General features: G+C 39.8%; 1 protein-coding gene across 1 annotated transcript; it reads right to left on the reverse strand.

Annotated features, from left to right (window-relative positions):
- Positions 1 to 1,649: 1,649 nt before the first annotated feature.
- Positions 1,650 to 9,697, reverse strand: LOC149749492 (protein TASOR 2-like). The gene is made up of 3 exons (XM_089908352.1): positions 9,412 to 9,697; positions 6,240 to 6,482; positions 1,650 to 2,479 (listed from the first exon to the last, which is right to left on the reverse strand). Exons 1-3 carry the CDS (start codon positions 9,695 to 9,697, stop codon positions 1,650 to 1,652), a joined length of 1,359 nt encoding a protein of 452 aa, XP_089764478.1.
- Between the last annotated feature and the right edge of the window lie 11,761 nt (positions 9,698 to 21,458).

The following is a 21,458-nucleotide window of genomic DNA, read 5'->3' on the forward strand; positions in this document are numbered from 1 at the left end:
GAGAGGCCCGCGTACCGCAAAAAAAAAAAAAAAAAAAAAAAAAAAAAAAAAATTCGATTATCCGTCCTATCAGTTGAGAACAGTGAAATGAAACAAAGTGTATTTTTCATATTTACAAACAGTTATCTGCAGACTATGAGAGGTCTGGCATTTTATTTACTGTCTCAGGATTTGTTTTCTGTTTTGGTGGTACGCGGGCCTGTCACTGTTGTGGCCTCTCCCATTGCGGAGCACAGGCTCCGGACGCGCAGCCTCAGCGGCCACGGCTCACGGGCCCAGCCGCTCCGCGGCATGTGGGATCTTCCCAGACCGGGGCACGAACCCGTGTCCCCTGCATCGGCAGGCGGACTCTCAACCACTGCGCCACCAGGGAAGCCCTCAGGATTTGTTTTTAAAAATATTCTTTAATATATTCAATTTTAGTTTCCTTTAAGGTTTATCAAAGATTTTTTATATTTATTATTACTGCATTTGATCCATAAACACTATTATAGGTAAACAGAATAAGTATTATTCACCTCTTTTAAAAGATAATAAGCTCAGAGAACAAGTAATTTGCCCCAAATCATACAACTGAAAAGCTACATAATTATGGTTGGCTCCCAGATCATCTGAGGCCTACGATTTTTTTCCTCCTTTTGTTTCTTCAATCAGGATGGTAGATAAGCTCCACCTGCAGACAATCCAGACTTTGTAAACTAAGTTTCTGGCATTCTAATCCTTTACATAGCTAGAGAATCCACTTTCCTAAAAGAAACCAATGCCTTGTTATGAATGTGATTTTACGTACAAAAAATATTTCTTCAAAAATAACACCAGCATTTACAGTATTCAGCTTGACCTACCTCATTATTACAGGAATAGATGAAATTCTGGCTTTCTGGGGTCTCTGGATGACCTGCTGTTGCAAACATTTCTTTCTGTTCATTCTGCACCCAAAGCTCCAAGCCTCTCACAGGCGGTGGTTTCATGAAAGGAAGCAGGGGGTCAGTGATTGGGAAGGACACTTTGGCAGTAGGACCTCTGGGAGCCTCATTAGTCTCCAACAGAGGGTCTACGGAGCACCTTTCCACACCGGAGGACTCTTCAATTTCACTGAATTCAAACGATTCTAACGTGCTATTTATGCACACGTATTTTGCTGGGTTGCTGTGTTCTACTACTTTTCGGGATGATTGTATGACTTTGTTTTGATTGCTATAAAACAGAGCTACCCACATATGAAGTAAAAGCTTCACTTCTTCCATGGTATCTGGTAAATCAGTATTCCAAGGCCTGAGATTTTAAAGAAAGAAGAAACCAAAATCATTGAAAATGACTATTTTAGTTGATTATCTTATAAGTAAGTGCCTTAATTATTAACCTTAGTTTTTGTGTTCATTTTTATTTTAAAAATTACATGAACATGAAACAATGAGTAAAATAAAAATGAAGTTGATATAACAAATAATTACAGTGAATCTGCTTGGTATTATTCCCAAGTTACTGGATCTTACACACTTCCTTCTCCCTCCCCAGGGTTTAGCACAAGTATCCCTTCTCGCTACATTTATCTCAACAGAAAAGTTCATCCATTTTCATCCAGGGTCACTCCCACTCACCCGTGTAGTGCTCTGACTACAGTCTTCTCCAGGGGGTTGTTGGTATACTTACTTGCCATCTAAGCTGAACACGTAATCTGCTTCCCATACGAAAGTGACCTTAAAGGAGCCGTCACAGCTGAATACGGTACGAGAGCGGCAGAAGTCCTGCAGGCTGGAGGGCAGCACCCCGCTCCTGCGCCTGAGCGCTGGGGCCTCGGAAAGCTGCTGCAGTGGGGAGGTGACCTGCTGATGCCGAAATGGCATCACTTTCCCCACTGGGGTTCCCGCTTCAGGGCCTTTTGTGCCATTCTTGGCAAACGCAGGGCCTGGGGCCCCTCTCTGCTGTAGATGCTTCTTTGAATGTTCTGCAAGGAGCAGGGCATAGGAACGCTCCACAGCAACGACAGAGCTTTGGCTTGCGTCGGAACTTTCTAGGGTTTCCTCGGGCAGTGCTGACTGGGCTTCTGCAGGGGCCTGAATGCCAGCAACCAAGCTTTCTTCCTCCTGGCTGACCGTGGGGTCTGATGTCAGATTACTCTTATCAGAGGAGGGCTTGGATAACGGTCCACCTTTTTGACTTTTAACTCCTCTATGATATTCATGGTCTGATGTACCACGCAAAGAATGTTCTTTAGAAAGCAAAACATCGTTCTGTGGCAATTCAGAGGAGCAGGGCAAGTTTCTGGGCTCAGAGGATGGTGTGGTAGAGGTAGCAGCGCTTAATGCAAGATCAGCCAACATATTTAGGGCCTGGGAGTCACAGTTGACAATGGAGTTTTCAGGTGGGTCTTCTGGAGCCACTGTGATATTTTCTGGTTGAGCTGTACTTATGCTAATAACATCTTCTCGACCATCTGAAATTTCTGATTGAAGCTGTGAAGAAGTTTCTCCTTTGGCTTCAGCATAAAAGAAAAAAAGACACATAACACTTGATTTCCATAGAATTAATTCTTTGTCATATTCCTATGGTTCAGTGAAAATCAACAGTTAAGTCAACATATTCAAGAAAAACCTCTTGATATGTTGCATAAATTGTATGTTAAATTTTTATTACCAGAGTGAGGTCTTGTCCAACTTCCTGATGTATTATAATGTATTTACCGAGGAACAAGTCTTAAGGAATGTGCATATTAATTTAAAAAGAAATCACCCTTCAAAACTGCATGTACTCAGGCTTCCCTGGTGGCGCAGTGGTTAAGGGTCTGCCTGCCGATGCAGGGCATACGGGTTCGTGCCCCGGTCCAGGAAGATACCACATGCCACGGAGCGGCTGGGCCCGTGAGCCGTGGCCACTGAGCCTGCGCGTCCGGAGCCTGTGCTCCGCAACGGAAGAGGCCACAACAGTGAGAGGCCCGCGTACCGCAAAAAAACAAAAACAAACAAACAAAAAAAACCTGCATGTACTGACCTACACACAAGGCATACTGCTCAGCTAAAGAAATATACAAAGAGAAAAAAACAAAAACAAGAAAACAAGACTCCTGCCCTCAGAGAGCTTACAATCTAGTGAGAATCTAAGAATTTCTAAGTTTAAAGTGTATATTATAGAAGGTTAATGTACTTTCTTAGAAATCATTTCTCTTGGCAAGTTATTAGAGAAACCACCTAAGTTCAAAATAGAGATGATTTTTAACCGTACTGATGTTTAATTATAATACGTTACGATACAAATAAAAAATGAGAAAAGTAAGAATATTCAGAATCGCCAATTAATTTCAAGTTTTAAAACTTCAGTTTCTGCATTAAAAACATTTCCTCTCTATTCTATCTGCAAAAAAGCAAATCTCCTCATCTACTGATAATTCTCCTTACAGCAGGTACTCAAATCTACCCACTGGCATTCGGTCAGAAAACTAACATTCTCAGGTGTTTACTTGCCTTCTCAGGACTTTGATTCAGCCTTTTAAAATGTGATTATCATGAAGGACAAAGTTCTCAACAATACTGGGCAGTGAGTCCCTGTAGCAGGTGGCTGGATGGACAGAAAAGCCAACTGTGCTCCTCTTTATAATTAGCAGTAGCAGGTCTGAAATAAATTACTAACCTGTCTGCAAAGCCCAATGACAGTACATTTACAGAGAAAACTCTGGCCTATGAGGTCATCAAACAGAATGACAAGAGTGTGTGTATGGTGAGGAGGGTAAAATTAATCAACCACTGCCCAGTTTTTATTTAAAATATCAAAGCCCAACGGGGTGAGGTACGAGAAAGTGGCCCAAAGAGGGCTGTCTCGTGAACCCTCCGGGTGTACTGGAAACACATTCATTTTAGGATCTGATGTGTTTACTGACACTAAGTTCATTCTATCCTTAAATACTATGGTTCTTACACTGAGTATCACTATGAGGAAGGTCGAATATAGAGAACACTGTATTGAGTCAAGAAAAAGGGTTCATTTTCATATGTGTCATTTCAGGTAAATCATTTAATAACTGACTTGTTAGAGGTTTTCAATTAATTAAAAATACAATACTGATCATCTATCTCTTTTAAGAAATATAGATAAAATGATGCCAAATAAATTATAAAAAATTAAAGAGTTCAGTAAATAAAAACTATATTGAAAACTTTAAAAAGGACAGAAAACCATTAGTTTCAGTAACAAAATGATTGAGCCTTCTTAAACTCTGATATTTCAAGTAAAAGAAATGAAGTGGATTAGCATGGGTGATTAAGAAATAAAAGAAAAAATTAACACATTATTTAAAAGGTGGTAATCTTAAAATTTTAACTTGGAATGTGGCTGCACAATATATACAGACACTTGCAATACAAATCGCCCTATTTCTGAATACCCATTCTGGAAACTTTTCATTTTCTGGGCTCACTTTTCTGCCAATGCCCAGTTGCACACCTCCTCCCACTAATCGATTAGCCTACAAGTATATAGAAGCCAATTCAGCACAAGGAATTCTAATGACAAGGCTGGGAATACAATGCATTATGTATGTATCTATACTCATCCTGTTTACAAACTAATTGGAAAGACAGGACCAAGACACACCAGATGATTGGAAAATAGTATGAATTAACTCTTTAACGTTCTCAAAAACCCAAAAAAGAAATGGAAAAAAAAGGAGAAATGAGTGCAGATCAGAGCATCAGGAAATGACTCCGGGTGGACTTAGCTGAGCAGAGGGGACTGCACAGGAGTGACAACAGGCGTGGTTCGTGTGGGTGGCACCATGTGCCTGGCAGGGAAGGCACGCATTGGGAAACGGCAGGAGAGAAATGTGCACCCGTGGGTAAGACCACCTCGTAACTGCCTGGGGAGACAAGCAGAGAGTCTGTGTTGGGTATGACTCTCTACAGGCTGTACGGTGATATGACTGAGGAGCTTTCAGAAAAATCTTCAGCCATAAACAACATTAACGAAACTGAGGAAAGGGACTTCCCTGTGGTCCAGTGGTCAAGACTCTGCGCTTCCAATGCAGGCAGTGTGGGTTCGACCCCTGGTCAGGGAACCGAGATCCCACATGCTGCAAGGTGTGGCCGAAAAAATTTTTTTAAACAATGAGGAAAGAAAAAACCAAGCTCATCCATAATACCATCACCCCAACAAAACAAGAGTCTTTCCCTGAATTCCACTAAATTTGAGGCTTTTAAAAAACCTAAAGGTAGATGAGAGAAAGTAGAATCATGAGATTAGACAGAAAACTGATGGAAATACAGAGATATGAGGAAATGAAGGTTTTTCTAAACAAAAAACACCACCACACATACAACACAGTAGGACTCAATACCGAAGATACTGTAAAATGTATAGATTTTGCAGCTTGGTGGAGCTGCACTCTACTCAGAGAGACGGGTGTGAAGAGGGACATGGAGCTGGGAGAAAAGTGAGGTCCGCGGTGATGAGGGAACGTGCCAGCAACGAGGAGGTTCCAGCAGGTGGAACACGGAACCAGCAGTCAGCTGCTGGCTCACAGAAGGAGACTTGGTTATTCACTTCCGCACAAGTAGAAGTAGAAAAGTAAAACTGCTTTTAAAATTAATTTAATGCCTTTTGAAACCAAATGCAGGGGCTTCCCTGGTGGCGCAGTGGCTGAGAGTCCGCCTGCCGATGCAGGGGACACGGGTTCGTGACCCGGTCCGGGAAGATCCCACATGCCGCGGAGCGGCTGGGCCCGTGAGCCACGGCTGCTGAGCCTGCGCGTCTGGAGCCTGTGCTCCGCAACGGGAGAGGCCACAGCAGTGAGAGGCCCACGTACCGAAAAAAAACAAGAAAAAATACAAGTGAAATACAGGATTCGAGATTACTGACTGCTTTGAACCATGTCTTTACAGTTCCCTCTGGACAAACTTATAATATCTTCTATAACTGATTATGGTCCAGAAAAATACTGCCAGATGCTACTTGCTTGTGAATTTAGTCATTAAAAAAGGCCATTTATACTTTAACTCTGCTAAACAGTTCATGTTCAGGCTTTCTGCAGAATGAAAAGTAGGGTCTATTTAGTGAAGGTATGAATCTTGGCACTTTCTTATTTATTCACAATGGGAAACCAAGTTACTTGTCCTGTCAGTGTCTGAACTAAAGAAGACCACAAGAACGTGACAGATTTCAACTGATCTTATACTGTTTCAATATACTACTTTATAATCTCGATTAGTCTGTATTACGGTGCTGAAATTTACAGGAAGAGGACTTCTTACCAGGTTGTGGCTGCTTTCTGATTCTGGGATTCTGATTGCCTTTTACTATATTTTCCCTCTGTTTTTGTGGAGAATTCTTCACAGGTGGCTCAGCCCTTGGAACAGTTTTGACTGGAGATGTCTCTCGTTTCCTTGCCCTTTTAGCATTCGTTGACCCTGGAACATCTTTAGAAATAGGAGCTTCTTGGTTTTTCCAATCCAATTTGGTTGTCTGTACAAACTGTGCAGTCAGCACTTCAGCACCTTATGCAGAAAAGACACCGTTTTCTAAGGGGTAGGGGGTGCACATATTTATCAGCATAGCTTTCCTTTGATTTGTTTTGGGGGGAAACTTTAATAATGGGGAATAAAATATAAAATTTGGGGTATTTCATTAAAAGATTTTTGAACTTGCTAAGTGTTGGTCTATATCCCTAATTAGGATTAGGAGAAAAATATCAGAGTAATAACTTTATAGAAACAAGGCATGACTTAATTTTTAAAAAAGATTCCATAATCTTTGCTGACTGATGTGGCAGGTAAGGCTGAACATGCTAGTTCACAGCACAGGGTGACGGATAATTCAATTTACACAAAAGCGACACAGCTCCCATAAAGCCATATGGTTAAAACCATGATCACACTGTAGAGAAGAGACTGTAGGTTCACAAAGAGCCATCTTACATATTTTCCTTCACTACACCTAAATATCAAAGCTTTAACACTGCCTGAAAAATCATCTCTTAAGAGAAGACAGAGGAAGGTACATTGAAGAAAGTCCTCTTCTGATTTAACTTCCTATAAATCTATTATAATTGCTCATTTCTCTTACAAAATGCTCAGCTTTACTTCTCGCAGGGAAGGAAGGAAAGAACTAAAGGTGGGGGCACATGAGGAGAAAAAACTATTAACAACCTGCTTGTATCACACGCAGAAAGTGTTTCAATCCTTTAAGAGTTAAAAAAAAATGTTAATAAATGTTCCCTGTGAAAACGTTTTCCCCATTGACTATATAAAATAATCACACGTGTGAATGTTTGCAAATATTTTAAAATCACGTTATATGGAAAATACTATTTCTAATTGATTGAGAACAGAAAACATATTAAACAGTTTCAGAATGTGATGGTTATTAGTGAAATGTAGAAAAGAGACCAGTTTCATTTTATTCTTTTGAAGGTTAGAAAAATAAACGGTTTTTTAAAAAAGCTTTTAGACTCTCTTAATGTTGTACATTTCCCTGGGTCTAATTATTTTCTTCCCTACTAAACTATCAAAGGCAATAAAGCAGCAGTTTTGTTTTTAGAGTAAGACTTCTGATTTTATACTGGTTACAATTTCTAAAATTTTTAGCATAAAAAAAGGCAAAATATAAGTCAAGCAGGAAAACTGTTAAGACTAAATTAAGAAGAGAAAGAAAATAAGATGAGATGATCAAGACTAGGGGAAGCGTAACATCTGCACGGGCGGGAGGGGAACATCTCTCACAACCTAGGTCCTGCGAGGAAAAGGAGAAACACGAAACAGGTGACCCTGCACGGACTGCCCTGCTTATTTGCATCACTCAGTGACATGTTTCTCAAGCTGCATGCAATAACCCATGGGTGTATTATAAAATAAACTTAATGGGCTGCAACCAGAATTCTTTGTTAAATGAAACAGAAGATATCAGATTGTATTACACATAGTTAGGGTAAATGCTTCCTGAAATTTCTGTTTCAGTAATGTATGAATTTGTGTGTACTGGACTACAATATACAATGTATTTCTTTTCTATTTTTTTTTGAGCTTTTGTGGTATTATATTTAGTCATCTTGGCTGGTTTAATCACATCGTTGTTGTTGTTCATTTTTTGGCCACACTCTGTGGCATGTTGTGTCTTAGTTCCCTGACCAGGGATCAAACCCGTGCCCTGTGCACTGGAAGTGTGGAGTTGTAACCACTGTACTGCCAGGGACATCCCTAAAACATATTTCTTATAGTGGATGAAATTAGCACACTTGAGAAACAGTGACAACATATATGTTGAATTATAGGTAATTTATTTAATACCTTTAAAATGGTTCATATAGAGAGAAACCCAATATGGTTGGCCTGGAATTTGTGAGGAAATGTAGAGTGTGAGTTGCTGCTTCATACTGCCGTTCTTTCTACCACCCTCCTAAACACACACACACACACACAATTTCTCAAACTATAATTGGCCAGAAATAACTACTTGTTAAACCACAGGGTAAAATCTTAATTATCTAGGATCCTGGGGATCCACACACCTCCAGTGTTTCTTCTTTAGGCATCAGAATTTTAAAATTCAAAATACTATAGATAGGGTTGGCAAATTTTTTCTGTGAAGGGCCAGACCTCAGTCACAGCCGCCCACCTGTGCCAGCACAGTGAAGTACAGAGACAACAGGTAATGCCTGAGGGACCCTTTGGCCCAAGTCTGCTCACCTCTTCGCTAAGGGGTCATAGAGCATAAGTTCCCTAGTTTTAAACAAAATACACCACACATAATCTGAGATGACTCTAAGCCAAAATTGTGTTATTTGTCGTGCTCTGTTCACTGAAGTGCATTTGACTAACATTAAATGGCTCTGGACGCTGATTCTCCCTCAGTTTTCAGGGGGCAACAAAACCACTTGAGGAACTGTTTCAATATATATGTCTCGAGGCCACTGGACCTTGTTTCAGTAGGTCTGTAGTAGGATCCAGACGACCACTTTTAAAACACACAAAGGATTAGAAATTCTGCCCCAGGATGCTCTAGTTCTGGGAGAGTCCAGGCACTTTCCCCCCTCTTTAAACATGTTCAGGCTATCACTTATCAGTTTTTGCCATCTGTTCTTAGTGTGCCTGATTTTAGCAGATCCTCTTCTTCCACTCGAATTTGTCCGAGGACAGTTCAGAAACTGAATGACCTTATTTCTTAGACAGGTAAGTAAATAACTGAGTGATGATTTGAGCAGTTTTACAAGTGAAATACAAGCTTTTGGTGGGTGGGCTTTTGTCCTATTTCTTGATTTTCATGTCATCTAGATTAGCGCTTCTCCAACTTTAGCATGCACACAGATCACCTGGAGAGAGCTAACGGACACTGTCTAGCTACAGTCCAGGATGGTCACACAGGAACAGGGTTAACACACAACAGTTATTACTAATTGCTCATCTGAAAATCCATACAGACCATGCTTACCGTTTTCCCTTTTCTGACGGAACTTGAGAGTTGTGCGAGAGTCTGGACGCTTCTTTGCTCCACCACGAGTTCTTCTGGGAAAGGGACGGCACAACTTCACCCTTTTACTCTGTACCATGGGCAGCGTGCCTGCTTTTCTCTTACGCTGAACTCTCAGATTTGATGCGGGACTTAATGGGACCAGAGCTCCCTGCCTTGCTTTAAACATCTCTTCAGAATTCTTTTGTGTTTGTGTTTCTTTTCTTACTTCTGCCGCTGAGTCGTGAAATTCAGCACCTGGAGTCATAACTAAAGAAAATCCAGCATCACAAATTCCATCTGAAATACCTTATTTCTTAGACAGGTAAGTAAATAACTGAGTGATGATCTGAGCAGTTTTACAAGTGAAATACAAGCTATTGGTGGGTGGGCTTTTGTCCTATTTCTTGATTTTCATGTTATCTAGATTAGCGCTTCTCCAACTTTAGCATGCACACAGATCACCTGGAGAGAGCTAACGGACACTGTCAAGCTACAGTCCAGGATGGTCACACAGGAACAGGGTTAACACACAACAGTTATTACTAATTGCTCATCTGAAAATCCATACAGACCATGCTTACCGTTTTCTCTTTTCTGACGGAACTTGAGAGCTGTGCGAGAGTCTGGACGCTTCTTTGCTCCACCACGAGTTCTTCTGGGAAAGGGACGGCACAACTTCACCCTTTTACTCTGTACCACGGGCAGCGTGCCTGCTTTTCTCTTACGCTGAACTCTCAGATTTGATGCGGGACTTAATGGGACCAGAGTTCCCTGCCTTGTTTTAAACATCTCTTCAGAATTCTTTTGTGTTTCTGTTTCTTTTCTTACTTCTGCCGCTGAGTTGTGAAATTCAGCACCTGGAGTCATAACTAAAGAAAATCCAGCATCACAAATTCCATCTGAAATACCTTATTTCTTGGACAGGTAAGTAAATAACTGAGTGATGATTTGAGCAGTTTTACAAGTGAAATACAAGCTTTTGGTGGGTGGGCTTTTGTCCTATTTCTTGATTTTCATGTTATCTAGATTAGCGCTTCTCCAACTTTAGCATGCACACAGATCACCTGGAGAGAGCTAACGGACACTGTCAAGCTACAGTCCAGGATGGTCACACAGGAACAGGGTTAACACACAACAGTTATTACTAATTGCTCATCTGAAAATCCATACAGACCATGCTTACCGTTTTCTCTTTTCTGACGGAACTTGAGAGTTGTGCGAGAGTCTGGACGCTTCTTTGCTCCACCACGAGTTCTTCTGGGAAGGGGACGGCACAACTTCACCCTTTTACTCTGTACCACGGGCAGCGTGCCTGCTTTTCTCTTACGCTGAACTCTCAGATTTGATGCCGGACTTAATGGGACCAGAGCTCCCTGCCTTGCTTTAAACATCTCTTCAGAATTCTTTTGTGTTTCTGTTTCTTTTCTTACTTCTGCCGCTGAGTCGTGAAATTCAGCACCTGGAGTCATAACTAAAGAAAATCCAGCATCAATAAATTCCATCTGAAATACCGTACTTCTTAGACAGGTAAGTAAATAACTGAGTGATGATTTGAGCAGTTTTACAAGTGAAATACAAGCTATTGGTGGGTGGGCTTTTGTCCTATTTCTTGATTTTCATGTTATCTAGATTAGCGCTTCTCCAACTTTAGCATGCACACAGATCACCTGGAGAGAGCTAACGGACACTGTCAAGCTACAGTCCAGGATGGTCACACAGGAACAGGGTTAACACACAACAGTTATTACTAATTGCTCAGCTGAAAATCCATACAGACCATGCTTACCGTTTTCTCTTTTCTGACGGAACTTGAGAGTTGTGCGAGAGTCTGGACGCTTCTTTGCTCCACCACGAGTTCTTCTGGGAAAGGGATGGCACAACTTCACCCTTTTACTCTGTACCACGGGCAGCGTGCCTGCTTTTCTCTTACGCTGAACTCTCAGATTTGATGCGGGACTTAATGGGACCAGAGCTCCCTGCCTTGCTTTAAACATCTCTTCAGAATTCTTTTGTGTTTCTGTTTCTTTTCTTACTTCTGCCGCTGAGTCGTGAAATTCAGCATTTGGAGTCATAACTAAAGAAAATCCAGCGTCACAAATTCCATCTGAAATACATGGAGACTGAGGACAGTCTGCCAATAAGTCTAGTGCAGTAGATACTTCCAAAATGTACCCATTAGGATTTGAAGAATAAGATCTCAACTGAGTTAAAGACTGTAAAGGGCACTTTTCAGCTGGAGGAGTCAAGTCAAAACCACTGGACACTTTGCCAAAGAATGCAGTCTCTTTAATTCCATCCTGAGAAGCAGCAGTCAATGAAGGACTTTTGTCCACCTTGTACAGTTCTTGGAGATTATGCTTTACTAATGTGTTTGGACAGATTCCTTTTTCAGAAAATGATTTCTTTGCTTCCAGCAGGGCACAATTAAGGGCAGGTAAAATAGGTACCACCTTCAATGAGATGTCATCTTCAACTTTCAAGTCTTTCAGCCCTAAAATGTATACACATGTATTAAAAACCCAAAGTTCTTGTTTTTTCAAAAACATGCAGGAAAAAACGCTTTAGATTACAAAATTACAGGATGGTTAAATATGATACAGTGTTTCAAATGGTAATCTAAATAGCAATTAATAGAAGACTTATGGATGCACTTAATGAACATATATTATCTCCATATATATGAAAACACGCACACACAGAACCAAAAAAGAGTCACTCAGATGGGATCATCAGGTGAGAATGAAGAAGGCAGGCCCGCCTGCAGCTCCATCTCATCTGACCAGGAGCCCAGCGTGGGCTCAATGCACCGGCATTTAGAGTTGGCAGAATTACTTTTCTATTCTCATTTTCTGCTTTTAAAATGTATCTAATCTGTACCTTATATGACCTACTTCAAATTCTCTTAAGAAGGTAGTCACAGGTGCAAACTTTCAGTTATAGGATAAATAAGTACTAAAGATGTAATGTACAACATAATAAAAAATAATTAACACTGCTGACGTTACATATGAAAGTTAAGAAAGTAAATACTGGGACTTCCCTGGTGGCGCAGTGGTTGAGAATCCACCTGCCTTTGCAGGGTACACGGGTTCGAGCTCTGGTCTGGGAAGATCCCACATGCCATGGAGCAACAAAGCCCGTGCACCACAACTACTGAGCCTGCGCTCTAGAGACTGCGAGCCACAACTACTGAGCTTGCATGCCACAACTACCGAAGCCCGCGTGCCTAGAGCCAGTGCTCTGCAACAATAGAAGCTACCACAATGAGAAGCACGTGCACTGCAATGAAGAGTAGCCCCCGCTAGCCGCAACTAGAGAAAGCCTGCAGCAACGAGGACCCAACGCAGCCAAAGAAGGAAAAAGAAAGGAAATACTAATAGTTCTCATCACAAGGGAAAAAATGTTTTTTCTATTTTCTTTAATTTTGTATCTATATGATATGATGGATGTTCACTAGAATTACTGTGGTAGTTGTTTCATAATGTATGTAAGTCAAATCTTTATGCTGGTAAACCCTAAACTTATATAGTGCTGTATGTCAATTATATAATATCTCAATAAAACTGGAAGAAACTAGAGTTACAACACAAACCAGTTGAACTAAAAGAAAGTAAACCCTAAGTAACCCCCAACTCTCATGGTAACTACTGCTATATATTTCATCACCTTCTCTAGCAAATGCAATTTTTTAATATTATGTAACTAGACTGACTAGTCTGTATTTTACTTCCTCTCCCTGGTTCACTCTCTGACTGAAATGCTAATTTTTCAGCAACTCAATAACCTAAAGGAAAAGAGTACAGGAAAAAAGAGAAAAGGTCAGGTCACTGAGAAATAGGTAATAAAATCCTAGAAAATGTAATTTATCAGTAATAAAAAACCCACAGATAATAAAGACCTTTGGTGCCTACTAAACTGAAGTACACCATTCTTTTTAACGAAAAAGTAACTGCAAAATTAAGAAACACCTAGCTGAATACGTTTATACTTGAGCAGGTATCAGGAAAAGAATGGCAAATAAAAATAAATGGGAAAATGTGGCTAGCCATTAAAATAAAAATTCCTTTCTCTGCAGTTCATTTAGATAGTAAAAGGAAAAATAAAACATGACAAAGTTCTTATGTACTGCTAACAGTTCACGATAAAGCAGCAGTTTTCTAGACAACTTCATTATTTCAAGAATTTGGAAAGGCAGAAGTCAGAACGATTTGTAACAGGCTATTATGAAATCTAAGAAAAAGAACTTTTTAAGTCTGCTAAGCGAAGAGTCACTCAATTTAAAACAAATAACCACAGCACTGAACATTTCTGAGTGACCAGAAATAGAAAAGTGTCTTAACGAACTAGAGGAGGCTGTGAGCATTGAACACAACAATCCAATGTTTACTCAAAAAGAAATCCTGTGCTGTTCAGCCCCAAATGGTACAGGAACTAATGTTTCTTATTCAGGTGGTAGTGTACACCTAAAAATAAGAATAAAGGCAGAGCTCCTGCATACGGAGGGAGGCAGTGTGGGAACAGAGCTGGAAGCCAGCTCAGACTCAGCTGTTTGACCTTGGGCAAGTTTAAGTTTCAGTTTCCTCATCTTTGAAATGGTCACAATAAAAGTACCTATTAAGGGCTGTGAAATCAATTGTGCCTAGCAGAATATCAATGTAGTAAATGCTTGAAAAATGCAAGCAGCTATCGCCATTATGTTATTATAACTGGTAATATTTTGCTTATTCCAAACAGGTAATGCCAGCAGTTCTCTGCTTTGAGTAGCTGAATACAATTTAAAAACATCAATTAAAAAAATTTTTTGGATTGGTTGTAGCTTTATAAATACTATATACAAATCATGTTTAAACATACACAGTGTGATTATAAAACAATGAGGAAAATTTCCTCATGTGACAAAAAGAAATGACTCATTTACTTTATTTATTTGCTCAGCAAGCATTTATCATTTTTTAGGTGCCTGACATTGCTAAGCAGTAGGGATGCAGTAGAACACAAGAAAGGCAGGCATTAAATAATTATAAAAATAAATATTTAAATTATATTGGTGAAAAGCCTAGGGGTCCTCATTGAAGGAAGAAGAGTGGTGATGGGAATAAATAAAGTGATATTTAAACTGACACCTGACAGCTATGGGTAAGTGGCTAGACCAGCACTTCTCCTCCAATTTTATTCATTATCTACCCCCACCAAAGACAGCCTTTCTAGACTTTGTTTCCTAACTGCCCTCTGAAATTCTAATACCACAGATATACTGTATATCTATTTACAGACTGCAGGAGCAATATTTTTTGCCCCAGCAGGCAATTCCTGGTTCTGGCTTGGGGGGCGATCAACATCATCTGATCAGGGGGAAGGAGACAAGTAGTCCAGACAGAGGGAAGTGCTTCTGTGAGGACCTTAAGTCCTACTGACGGGGAGACTATGATAAAACCAACTCCCAGCTCTTGTTGTTCAATAACAAATGAATCCAGTTTTGGACATGCTGAATGTGAGGACCATCTGAGACATTTAAGTAGAAAGAAATGTCCATAGGCAGGTGGATATCTGAGCATGGAGCAGACAGGAAAGGATAAGCCTACAAAGAAAGGAGATGAAGGATTAACCAGGGAGAGTAAAGGAAGAAAGTTATTTAAGAGAAGAAAAGAGTTACCAGGGTCATATGCTGCTGAGAGTTTAAGATGAGGACTGAAAAATGGCCCACAGGTGCAGTGAACTGCCAGTCCTGGTCCTTACCTGCTGACGGGGATGAATGGAATAAATGCAACCCGTGAAGACCCATCTGCTCCTCTCCAAAACCTACACAGAATGAGAATCAGAAGAAACGTGAGGTTGCTGATCTTATACAATAAAAGTAAACATACTGAAAAACATTTATTCAAAAAGTTGTTCTTACTTGTTTCTGACATTAAGGCTGACGACGTAAGTAAAATGAAAAATTCTCGATCTTCTAAGCATTTGACGATTGCCTTAAACATAAAATAGCAAGAAAGAAGATTCAATTCCTCTCTCCTTCTCCCTCTACCACATTCTTCAGTGATTTTTAAGCTCATGAAAAGTTAAAGAAAAAAATTCTTGAAATGTCAGTATTTATGGGAATCAGGACAATTTTGTCCCCAGTATCAGAAACTGCAAGCTCCTTAGCATTCAAGTAATCTTGGCCTTGTTATGGCTACATATAATAAATAACTAGAACATCATGGGTTAGTTTTAGGATAGTGTTCAATTACATAACAAATCAATCAGAAACAACGTCTTTCATTTTTTTTCATTGACATGTTGGACATTTCATACTGCTAAGTAGCCGCTCTGTTCCCATTTAGCCACTACAAATTCAAGGTCAATCAGACCTATGATTAACATGTTAAGCTCATTTTAATACAAAACATATCACAGAATCCTGGGACTAGAAAAACTGGAAGATACCATCCATTAAAAGAATCCTTTCTACAGCTTCCTAAGAGATGAGTAATAAAAGGAAATAACATCATTAGGTCCCCTGGTTATAAGAAATGCAGATGAAAATAAATACTTCTATTTTCCCTCTACCACAGTCTTCAGTGGCATCTTCTGTCATTCTAAATCACAGAGATAACAGCTCTTCTTCCCCATTAGTCACCATTTCAAAAGCCTATATACCCTTAACGAAGATAAAATTCAATGTCATACAATAATTTCTCAGTTAAAAAAACAGAATAAAAGATACCACTTTATAAAGTGATAAAACATACTTCAAAAATTGACAGGTCATAAGCCTACAAATATGATAAATCAATAAATTATTCAACAACTCAAGTATGAAAAAAAGACTTCTTTTCTAATTATTTATTGGAACTAATTATGAGACTGAAACTTCACCCACAGGAACAATCACTATTGTGAGTCTCCAAACATTTCTATCACAGCCCCTATGCATTGGTTGGTTTACATTTTTGTCTCCTATAGTCTTGTAAGTTCCTTGATGGCAGGGACAATTTGTCTTTTTGCTTCTGGCACACAGTAAGCACTCAAGAGAGAATTACTGAATAAATGTATCAACAGTTATATATACCCATATCTTTGGTATTTATCAGCAAACAGATGTAATTCTTGTTTTATCTTTTTATCGGTGTAAAGAGTAAAAGTGACAATAATTAGCTACATTATTCTGAATTTTAGTTTTGTAATATAGATGAAAGTAAAATCCTATATCTGCTTAAAACTGTACATTTCTTTATTCCAAAATATGTGCACGTAAAACAAATATGTAGTGTATCTTATTAGTCTCTCAAATTATGCGCTGAAAGGGCTATATAAAATTCCTATTTTAACCTCTGTGGGGAAAAAAATCATAGAATCTTTGAAATATCTACTTCTAGCCTTTTCCATTCACACACAGAAAAATCCAGCCATACATGTCTTTACCACCTTTTAAAGAAGAGACCTTCCTCAGTACTGTTCTTGAAGTCCAGTGTTGTAGGTACAAGGGACATTTACTGCTCGTCCACTATACACCAGGCACCAAGGTGTCAAAGATGCTTAAGACATGATACCTACCCTCAAGGAGCTCGATGTCTAGGTAGGGAGACCGATATGTAAAGATTATTCATTATAAAATGAGGCAGGAAAAGCAGCCTGGAGCACTGAGAGCGAAGGACCTTATGTGATAAGTAATTTCTGTTAAGTAATTAACACACAAACTGTGAAGTAAAGCTGGGCACCGAGTCTCCTGAGTTCAATACCAGAAGCACTCACAAGTAGACCCTTCACTAATGCATTTTCTCAAAGTATCTTTGACCTTCCTTCCTTTGAATTTCCAAATATAAAATGAACTACACTACTTCGAAAACACATAGCCTGTAGTCCCCGTCGATACTCGGTGGTCACCTGCTCAGCATCCTGTGTCAGCCACTGCACCTCCTTACTGCAGAATGGGGGCCCTGACCTCGCACCCAGCTCTGGAAGGTGGGCTCTGAGTGGCCTGAACTAATCAGTGCGGGCCATTCCCTTTCTAGTTGCTGCTGAGAGACATGCAGATGATGGAACTGGTCTAAGGACAGAAGCCATGGTTTGGAGGACGGGTTCTCTCTGCATGCAAAAAGGAAGCACGCAGCCCTGACTGGCAGCCTAGGACAGAACTATTGCACAGAGGAGGGAGAAGCTGAAAGAAAAAGAGTCCTGAGCAAACAGCACTTGAACTTGCTTTACCATCTAAAACTCAAAAGTAAGCCTATCAAAACTCTTTATTGTTTAAGCCAGTCTGAATTTCTGTTACGTGCAACTCAAGCATCTTACCTGACACTTCCCCCAAGGCAGCTCACCTATCTATTCTGTTAATTTACCGGTTTCATACTGTCTACTATGGGGATAAGTCCGTTGTGCCACTAAAGGGCTGAGCAGACTTGTTTGCTCACTTCCACCATGCACACTGTTTCCTTTGGGATGTTTGGGAATCACTCACTATAAGGTCAGCATCTACTCCTATCCTCAGACCGAGGAGCCCTGGTTAACACAGTGGAGAGGTCTTTGGATGTTACATATTTCTCAGTAGAATCGTGCTTTTCTACGCTATGAAAACAATAGAAGCAGCAACTTTTTCTTCTTTATACACCTATGTGTTGACAAGGGTCACTTTTAAAGAAATATCCCACAAATCAATCTCCTTTGATTAATGCAGAAATACCAGGGATCTACTCAATTCTTCCATCATAAAACAAAAACAACAACAAAAAAGGATTTGAGAAAAACTGTCCTCCTATACTTAAAACCAGGAGTATGAACTGACTAGTGAGACACAGAAAAAGTAAACTAAGATACAAAGGGGATGAACATGTTAGCCAATAAATATCATGTCAATAAATATTAAATGATAAATATCCTCTTAAGGGAATTTCCTGGCGGTCCAGTGGTTAGGACTTGGCACTTTCATTGTTGTGGGCCCGGGTTTGACCCCTGGTCAGGGAACTAAGATCCTACAAGCTGTGTGGCGTGACCAAAAAAAAAAAAAAAAAAAAAAATCCTTTTGAGCAAGCTAAAACAATTCAATCTAGGCAGAGCCAACTAATAAACAGATATCAATTTCTCAATTTAAGGAAAACATAATAATAATATTTTAAACTGATGATTCTTACCAATTGCTCCCTTTTAATGTACTCTGTTAGTTTATCTACTTTTTCCCCTTGTTTGTTGGACAGTTTCACCTCATACATATTGAAGCACATATCTTGGCAACAGACTGTGGAGAAAATCAGAAACACAGAACATTTCCTATTTTAAAATGCTATTGTGAAAAATTCCGTTTCTCCCTAGACCCACCGTGTGGCTGACATGGTTGGTCTTGGTGCTCCGGCCTGGTGTCAGGCCTGAGCCTCTGAGGTGGGAGAGCCGAGTTCAGGACACTGGACCACCAGAGACCACCCGGCTCCATGTAACATCAACCGGCAAGAGCTCTCCCAGAGATCTCTGTCTCAACGCTAAGATCCAGCTCCACCCAATGGCCAGCAAACTCCAGGGCTGGACGCCCCACGCCAAACAACCAGCAAGACAGGAACACAACCCCACCCATTAGCAGAGAGGCTACCTAAAATCATACTAAATTCAGAGACACCCCAAAACACACCACTGGACGCAGCCCTGCCCACCAGAAAGACAAGATCCAGCCCCACCCACCAGAACACAGGCATCAGTCCTCTCCGCCAGGAAGGCTACACAAGCCACTGAACCAACCTTACCCACTGGGGGCAGACACCAAAAACAAAGGGAACTACGAACCTGCAGCCTGCGAAAAGGAGATCCCAAACACAGTAAGTTAAGCACAATGGGAAAACAGAGAAATATGTAGCAGATGAAGGAGCAAGGTAACAAACCATCAGACCAAACGAAGAGGAAATAGGCAGTCTACCTGAAAAAGAATTCAGAGTAATGATAGGAAAGATGATCCAAAATCTTGGAAATAGGATGGAGAAAATACAAGAAACGTTTAACAAGGACCTAGAAGAACTAAAGAGCAAACAAACAATGACGAACAACACAATAAATGAAAATAAAAATTCTCAGGAAGGAAGCAATAGCAGAATAACTGAGGCAGAAGAATGGATAAGTGACCGGGAAGATAAAACAGTGGAAGTAACTACCGCAGAGCAAAATAGAGAAAAAAGAATGAAAAGAACTGAGGACAGTCTCAGAGACCTCTGGGACAATATTAAAAGCACCAATGTTTGAATTATAAGGATCCCAGAAGAAGAAGAGAAAAAGAAAGGGTCTGAGAAAATATCTGAAGAGATTATAGTTGAAAACTTCCCTAACATGGGAAAAGAAACAGCCAGTCAGGTCCAGGAAGTGCAGAGAGTCCCATACAGGATAAATCCAAGGAGAAACATGCCAAGACACATATTATTCAAACTATCAAAAATTAAATACAAAGAAAAAAATCCTAAAAGCAGCAAGGGAAAAGCAACAAATAACACACAAGGGAATCCCCGTAAGGTTAACAGCTGATCATTCAGCAGAAACTCTGCAGGCCAGAAGGGAGTGGCAGGACATATTTAAAGTGATGAAAGGGAAAAACCTACAACCAAGATTACTCTACCAGCAAGGATCTCATTCAGGTTCGATGGAGAAATTAAAACCTTTACAGACAAGCAAAAGCTAAGAGAATTCAGCACCACCAAACCAGCTTTACAACAAATGCTAAAGGAACTTCTCTAGGCAGGGAACACGAGAGAAGGAAAACACCTACAAAAACAAACCCAAAACAATTAAGAAAATGGTACTAGGAACATACATAGCGATAATTACCTTAACTGTAAATGGATTAAATGCTCCAACAAAAAGACATAGCCTGGCTGAAGGGATACAAAAACAAGACCTGTGTACATGCTGTCTACAAGAGACCCACTTCAGACCCAGGGACACATACAGACTGAAAGTGAGGGGATGGAAAAAGATACTCCATGCAAATGGAAATTGAAAGAAAGCTGGAGCAGCAATTCTCATATCAGACAAAATAAACTTTAAAATAAAGACTATTACAAGAGACAAAGAAGGACACCACATAATGATCAAGGGATCAATCCAAGAAGATATAACAACTGTAAATATTATGCATCTGACATAGGAGCACCTCAATACACAAGACAAATGCTAACAGCCATAAAAGGGGAAATCCATAGTAACACAATAATAGTAGGGGACTTTAACACTCCACTTTCACCAACAGACAAATCATCTAAAATGAAAATAAATGAGGAAACACAAGCTTTAAATAACACCTTAAACAAGATGGACTTCACTGATATTTATAGGACATTCCATCCAACAACAACAGAATACACTTTCTTCTCAAGTGCTCATGGAACATTCCCCAGGATACATCATATCTTGGGTCACAAATCAAGCCTTGGGAAATTGAAGAAAATTGAAATCGTATCCAGTATCTTTTCTGACCACAACTTTATGAGACTAGATATCAATTACAGGGAAAAAAACTGTAAAAAATACAAACACATGGAGGCTAAACAACACGCTACTAAATAACCAAGAAATCACTGAAGAAATCAAAGAGGAAATCAAAAAATACCTAGAGACAAATGACAATGAAAACACGACCCAAAACCTATGGGATGCAGCAAAAGTTCTAAGAGGGAAGTTTACAGCACTACAATCCTACCTCAAGAGACAAGACAAATCTCAAATAAACAACCTAACCTTACACCTAAAGCAATTAGAGAAAGAAGAACAAAAAAACCCCCAAAGTTAGCAGATGGAAAGAAATCATAAAGATCAGATCAGAAATAAATGAAAAAGAAATGAAGGAAACAATAGCAAAGATCAATCAAACTAAAAGCTGGTTCTTTGAGAAGATAAACAAAATTGATAAACCATTAGCCAGACTCATCAAGAAAAAAAGGGAGAAGACTCAAATCAACAGAATTAGAAATGAAAGAAGGAGAAGTAACAACTGACACTGCAGAAATACAAAGGATCATAAGAGACTACTGCAAGCAACTCTATGCCAATAAAATGGACAACCTGGAAGAAATGGACAA

The sequence above is a fragment of the Delphinapterus leucas genome, chromosome 3, assembly GCF_059928025.1.
Source record: "Delphinapterus leucas isolate spDelLeu-1000000601 "Yukka" chromosome 3, BTC_Dleu_Yukka2, whole genome shotgun sequence".
Lineage (NCBI taxonomy): Eukaryota > Metazoa > Chordata > Mammalia > Artiodactyla > Monodontidae > Delphinapterus > Delphinapterus leucas.